This window comes from Ursus maritimus, unplaced genomic scaffold, assembly GCF_017311325.1.
Source record: "Ursus maritimus isolate PB19 unplaced genomic scaffold, ASM1731132v1 scaffold_31, whole genome shotgun sequence".
Lineage (NCBI taxonomy): Eukaryota > Metazoa > Chordata > Mammalia > Carnivora > Ursidae > Ursus > Ursus maritimus.
The window spans coordinates 28,223,315-28,229,178 of NW_024425675.1; the positions used below are offsets into that span (position 1 = coordinate 28,223,315).

Here is a 5,864-nt window from a genome sequence, read left to right on the forward strand (position 1 = left end):
GGGAGCACCCACTGGAGAACCTGCAGCAAACTGGGACCGCGCAGTGCAGGGCCCACACACCTGCTCTTGGCCCCACGGGAGGGCTGCGCCATGACAAGACCAACGGTCCCATCTCTCCTCTCTCGCTACTGGGACTACGGTCCACCTCACTTCGTCCAGAATGGGGGGAAATACAACACGCGACGCCTCTTAGAAAGATTTCCAGCACGGATGGTTAAAGTTAAAATGCTTAGTGTTTGAAGGGATATATTTCTGTTCTCCGGAAAAATACCTCACTCAGAGCATTTCTTGTGGAAAGTGCCAGACAGCTACAGCGCCATCATCACTGGGGCTGCGTATGTGTGTGGATGGCGCGTGGGGGGTGACATGTCTCCTGCCAAGCTCCCAGGTGTGTCGTTGGAAAAAAAAAGAGCGGGAAGGACGGCTCTTGCCAACGACCCGGCAAGTCTGGGCAAACGGTGGACAGCAGCTCCCGCCAGCAAGCAGTGCTGAGTGCAGAGCGATCAGACCCAAACCCCGCTCCTTTCAACACAAGCCCATGACAGCAAGGCCTCTGCCCTTTTCCAGGCAACCCACTGGTAGCCCAAGAATCACGCCTTTGCTTGGACAAGGATCTAAAATGGAAAGGTGAGGGGCGCCTGTGGGCTCAGTGGGTTAAGCGTCTGACTCTTGGTTTTGGCTCAGGTCATGATCTCAGGGTTGTGGGATCGAGCCCCGTGTCCGGCTCCATGCTCCGTGGGGAATCTGCTTGAAATTCTCTCTCTCCCTCTCTCTGTGCCCCTCCTTCCTGCACATGCGTTCTCTCTCTCTGAAATAAATAAATAAATCTTTAAAAAAAATAAAATGGAAAGATGCTCTCCGACTTCTGCGCCTTCAAATGTGAGCGTTTCCGGTGGAGTGATGGTCACCTACCAAACTCACTCAACCCCAGGAGCACCTGCTCCACGGCGGGCACTAGCAGTGGGAGTGGGCAGCAAGACAGACACTGTCCCTGGCATCGGTGGGACCCAGTGTTTCACTCGGCCTAAGACTTCCTGAGAACAGGGAACAGCCACACTAGTCTGCCTCAAGGCTGTCTTTTGACCGGCAAGCAGATGCTACAGGGACTGGAAGCTCGATGAGGTGCCCCTGCAGAGAGCTGGCGGCTGGGGAGGGGGAGGACTGCAGGGAAGCGTGCCTGAGCCTGTCCCAGCTAGCGCCTTCCCTGCCGCTCCATCCGTCTCCACCCTTATAAGGCAGGGATGGTGCTCTCTCCACAGTGAAGTCACCTGCCTCGGGCCACACTACCTGTGACCAGGGGGCCTGGACGACTCCCCACAGCTGCCTGGTTCTAAGGTCAGCGATGGCACCACCTGCCGTATTGCTCCGTGGGGAATGTGACTTGCGTTTTGGGTTCTGGGCACGACAGGGACTCCTGAGGAGGTCTGCTCACCATTTCTACTGCTCATGACTCATAAAAGGCCTGATGGAGCCCGGTTCTGGGACCTGGCCCCGGAAGCTCTGTGTGCGGACAGCCTCACGTGCTCACACAGCAGAGCCCCCCTCCCCACAGGAGCTCCAGGCAAGCTGGGGGGAGATGCCAACTCCATGGACTGGCTCGAGTGGGAGGGACTAGCAGGTTCCTGCAAGTCTGAGGAGCCAGAGGAGGCCCCCAAACCTGTCTTACTGGTTTCTTACCAGTACTTGGCCCACAAAGCCAACGGGGAAGGGAGGGCTGAGTGTATTTCTGCTCCTGGGGAAGCTGCGGCTGGCTCCAGCCGTGGGTTCTGAAGGCCTGAGCAGGAGGCCGACCACCTCACACGCCTGTGCCCAACACACACACACATGCACGCACACACACACTCAGGGCTGCTGCATGAGCCGTGAGGAGTAAGGCCTCCCCTCCCCGGAGCAGCGGGGCCTGTTGCCTGTGGGGACGGCCTCGGGGACTCCTCCAGCCTAGGGGGAGGCTGCGTCCTTCCTCTTCCCTCCTCAACCCAGGGGACCCTGTTTGCCTCCAGGACTGCAGACTCTCTCACTGGGAGAAGTCCGAGCATCCCTGGCAGCAGGGTCAGGGAGATACATGGAGAGGGGCCCCGGAGAGGGAGGGAGTCCTGGGCAGGAGAGCTGACCTCAGTCAGGTGACACCAGGAAGGCCCTCTGCTTTCTCCAGCCACGCTGCTAGTCTCTGCTCTGCCCGGCCACGTCCTCTCTGTTCTCGATAGCTCCAGGTGCTCCTTTCTCAGCCAACCTGGGTGCCCCCTTTCTCAGGTGTGGTCCTTCTGTGCCCCTCGGCAGGCAGCCTTTCTCTGTCTCCCTCACACTCAGCTGGGGGGAGACGGACACCCCACGGGCTGATGTGGGGTGTTCTTCTCACTGGTTTTCTTGCACATGCTTCTTACTCGGGCCCCCGGGCCAAGGGCTGGGGTGCCGAGCAAGTGACAATCCCCCAGCCTCAGAGTCATCCCTAATGGACACCCTCGTCCCAACACCCAGAACGGTGCGGCCCCGCGAGGAGGCACCCACGGATGCAAGGGATCCCCAGCTCCCTTTGCTCTTTCCGAAGAGCTGGGCCAGGCTCTGGGCCAGGACTGAGGAGGGAGAAGGCCGCTGACCGGCCGCTCACCTGCTGAGGCAGGAGGCCGGGTGGGGAGGTCGGGGAGTGATTTCCATATGGGTTCATGCTCTGAGAACAACACACCATATTAGAGAGGAAGCAGGGCCCAAAATGGCAGGCCGCAGGTGGGGGGGTACTCACCGAAGTGCGGCTCCCTCCCCAGTTACTGGGGGCCTTGGGCATAGGACTGTGCCTCCCAAGATGCCATCTGTCCACGGGGAGAGGGAGCAACAATCCTTCTCACCTTCTGGCCCCATGAGGACACTCTCTAGATGCTCTTTCTAAATACAAGCCTCTGCTCCGTGCGGAACTGCGCTGCTGGGGCTGAGGTCCAAGAGCTGACGGATGTCGGAGCCTTGGACTGTTTGATGTGACTAAAACCTCCAGGCGGACGAGTTTAGTTTATCAGTCCAATCAAGAAAGGTGAGACTGAGGTCCTCCTTTTCTTGAGTGTTGGTTCACATCAAACACAAACCATCTTGTTACCAGAGATGAGGTTTATCCTAGAATAATAATGCCTTCCGCTGATCAAAGATGCTTTGATCTTTGAGCTTAAGTGCCCTGATCATATAGGGTGGACTTATTATCCTATTTTATAGATGAAGATATTGCGACCCACGTTAAGTTTCCAAATCCGCGACGGAGCTAGAACCAAGAGCTTCCGTCTCCTGATAGCATCTGGAAAGTTCTTAATTGTTTACGAGGCATCATCTAATACCAAGGGAACATAAGAAAACGTTGAGCATCTTGGATTTGTAATCACAAGTCCTGCTAATAAGGTAAGAAAGAAGTGTAAAATATAGATTTATATCTTCAAATACCCTAAAGAGCAGATCTCGTTGTCAGGAGCCCCACCCGTCTGGGTCACGTGCGAAGCAGGAGCTCCCCCGCACCGTGTTTCAGGTAGACCACGTTCTCCACCCGATACTGGGTGTCGGTTTCATTGAGAAACTGATTGCTCAACGATTATTGAGGTCTCTGTACTATTCCAGCGCCAAGATGAAGCAGCAGCGCTTCTTCAAGACATCTTTGTAAAAGAAGTTAAACAACTGGAACATTCCCCTTTGTGTCTCTCTCTCCACCTGGGTCCCCTGGCGCGGGGTGGGCTGGGGGGCAGGTGTGCCCTGGCAAGGGAAGTGTTTGCCTGGCTGCCCTCTAGGGAAGAGAGACTTATCAGTCTGTCTGAGGGGCTGAACCAGAGGGAGCTAGAATTTATACAACTCCACGGCAGAGGGAAGGAGCTCATTCCGTACGTGGACGCACAGGTGGGTGGTAGTCCCAGGAATGTGCAGGGACCAAGAGGAGATCTGTTTGAGAAAGACACCACGGAGTCTGGTGCAAACGTCCCCTCAGAGCCCTGGGTCTCACTTGCTAAGGACTTGGGAATAGTCCTCAAGGGTTGAGCTCTAGGTCTAAACTCTGCTACTCAGAGCCTTGGGCAGAGATGATTTCCTTCCAGAGAACACAGAAAACTGGGGGCCACGCGCTCCCCAGCACCCCCTCTGCTCTTGGACAGGAACCCCCACTCGTCCTCTGTGTCCTCATAGAGAAGCTTGACCCTAACAATGGAACGGGATCAGAGGAATCACGGAGCTCGAGGAGAGGTATTCTCGGGGGACAGGAAGTCTTTTCCTCACCCCCCGAAATCACCCTTGGACCATTTGCATCGTAAACAGCACAGGTTGTGCGTGCGCCCCGGCCCCGTGCTCCAAGCCGCGGGCAGTGGGCTGTATCTTCCATCTACACATCTGTCGACCGCCCTGGCCTGGGAATTTAATGATGCCCATGGGTCCACACAATTCCACTCAATTCTACCATATTCGCCTCTACTGGTCCGCCCTGTGGGATGAGAGCTGGACAGCAGCCTGAGAGGGGCACAGACAGGGACGCTGGACAGTCGTCCTCTCCTCCAGGACCTGCCGTGTCCATCGAGGGAGGCTCCCTTTCCCTTCCCAGCCATGGTCTCTGTGACGTCCAAAGTGGCATGTCTGCAGTCGGGGCCTGGAGAAGCTGGCAGGCCTCTGATGGCCCCCACACTGGCTCCCTCCAGCCTCTCCTGGGCGGGCCCTGCCACTCCAATTCCTGCATTTCTGGTGTGCTGCTGGTCTGTCCCTCCCTGGGAGGAGGATTTCGCCCAAGGACATGGAAGGGTGGAGAGCCTTTCCCCTCCCTCTGTTCCAGTTGCAGAAAAGGAGGGGGTTCCCATCCCATGGCAAGGCTGCCATGGAGCTCTGCCCTCACACAGACTTGGCTGCCCGTCCCAGTTGCTGGTCCCCAGCCCTGACGTGAGCCCTTTGAGCCGGCTGGCAGCAAGGTCGGAAGCTCCGTGACAGGTGTCAGTGACATGGCCGAGCAGCTGTCTGAAGAACAGGTGGCCGAGTTCAAGGCGGCTTTCTCCAGATTTGACACGAACGGGGATGGCACCATCAACACCCAGGAGCTGGGCGCCGTGATGCGGGACCTGGGCGAGGACCTGTCGGAAGACGAGCTGAAGAAGCTCATCGCACTGGTGGACACGGATGGCGACGGTGTCATCAGCTTCCAAGAGTTCCTGGCAGAGATGGTCAAGAGGATGAAGTCCTGGGGCAGCGAGCACGACATGCGGGAGGTCTTCCGTGCCTTCGACCTGGACGGCAATGGCCACATCAGTGTGGACGAGCTCAAGCAGGCCATGGCCACACTGGGCGAGAAGCTTTCCCAGGAGGAGCTGGACGCCATGATCCAGGAGGCCGACGTGGACAAGGACGGGCAGGTGAACTACGAGGAGTTCTTGCGCATCCTCTCCCAGAAGTGAGGCCCGGCCCTGGTCCGTCTCCTGCCTGACTCTGGTCCTCACGCCTTCTCGGGGCCCCTGCTTCTGTGGCAGGGGAAGTAAAGGGGAAGTCTGGGTGGTGGATGGGAAATTCCTTACCGGTGGGAAAGCCCGGCCTCACTTGGGCCTGGGTTCCGCGTGCTCTGTGCCCGGAGCTGCTGTTGTAGAGAAATGGGGAGCCCCCTGCCTCACTGGGCTGTCGTGAGGAAACCCAAAGCAATGTAGTGGTTGAATAAAAGGAATGTGAGCTCCAAGGGTGGTGTGTGCTGGTGTTTGAAAGTTTGGTTGGAAAGTGGAAAATCAAGGCTTCCAGCTGGTGGCATTTGGGTTTCTTTTGCACGTCTACCCCCTTCACTGGCCAGACAGTCCTCCTCCAGCGTCTCCGGGATGCCCGAGGAGGAGAACAGGTGCAGGAGGGGTGTGTCAGGCTGGGAGAGGATACAAGAGGCACTTTTT

At 57.4% G+C, this 5,864-nt stretch overlaps 1 protein-coding gene across 1 annotated transcript; it reads left to right on the forward strand.

Annotated features, from left to right (window-relative positions):
* The first annotated feature begins 4,820 nt into the window (after positions 1-4,820).
* On the forward strand, positions 4,821-5,591 carry LOC103676238 (calmodulin). Its single transcript, XM_008705400.2, has one exon. It carries the CDS (start codon positions 4,941-4,943, stop codon positions 5,388-5,390), a length of 450 nt encoding a protein of 149 aa, XP_008703622.1. The 5' UTR covers positions 4,821-4,940; the 3' UTR covers positions 5,391-5,591.
* The last annotated feature ends 273 nt before the right edge of the window (positions 5,592-5,864 follow it).

Excerpts from the sequence above, each read along its gene's own strand:
- LOC103676238 (XM_008705400.2), top strand. The coding sequence starts at position 4,941 with ATGGCCGAGCAGCTGTCTGAAGAACAGGTGGCCGAGTTCAAGGCGGCT.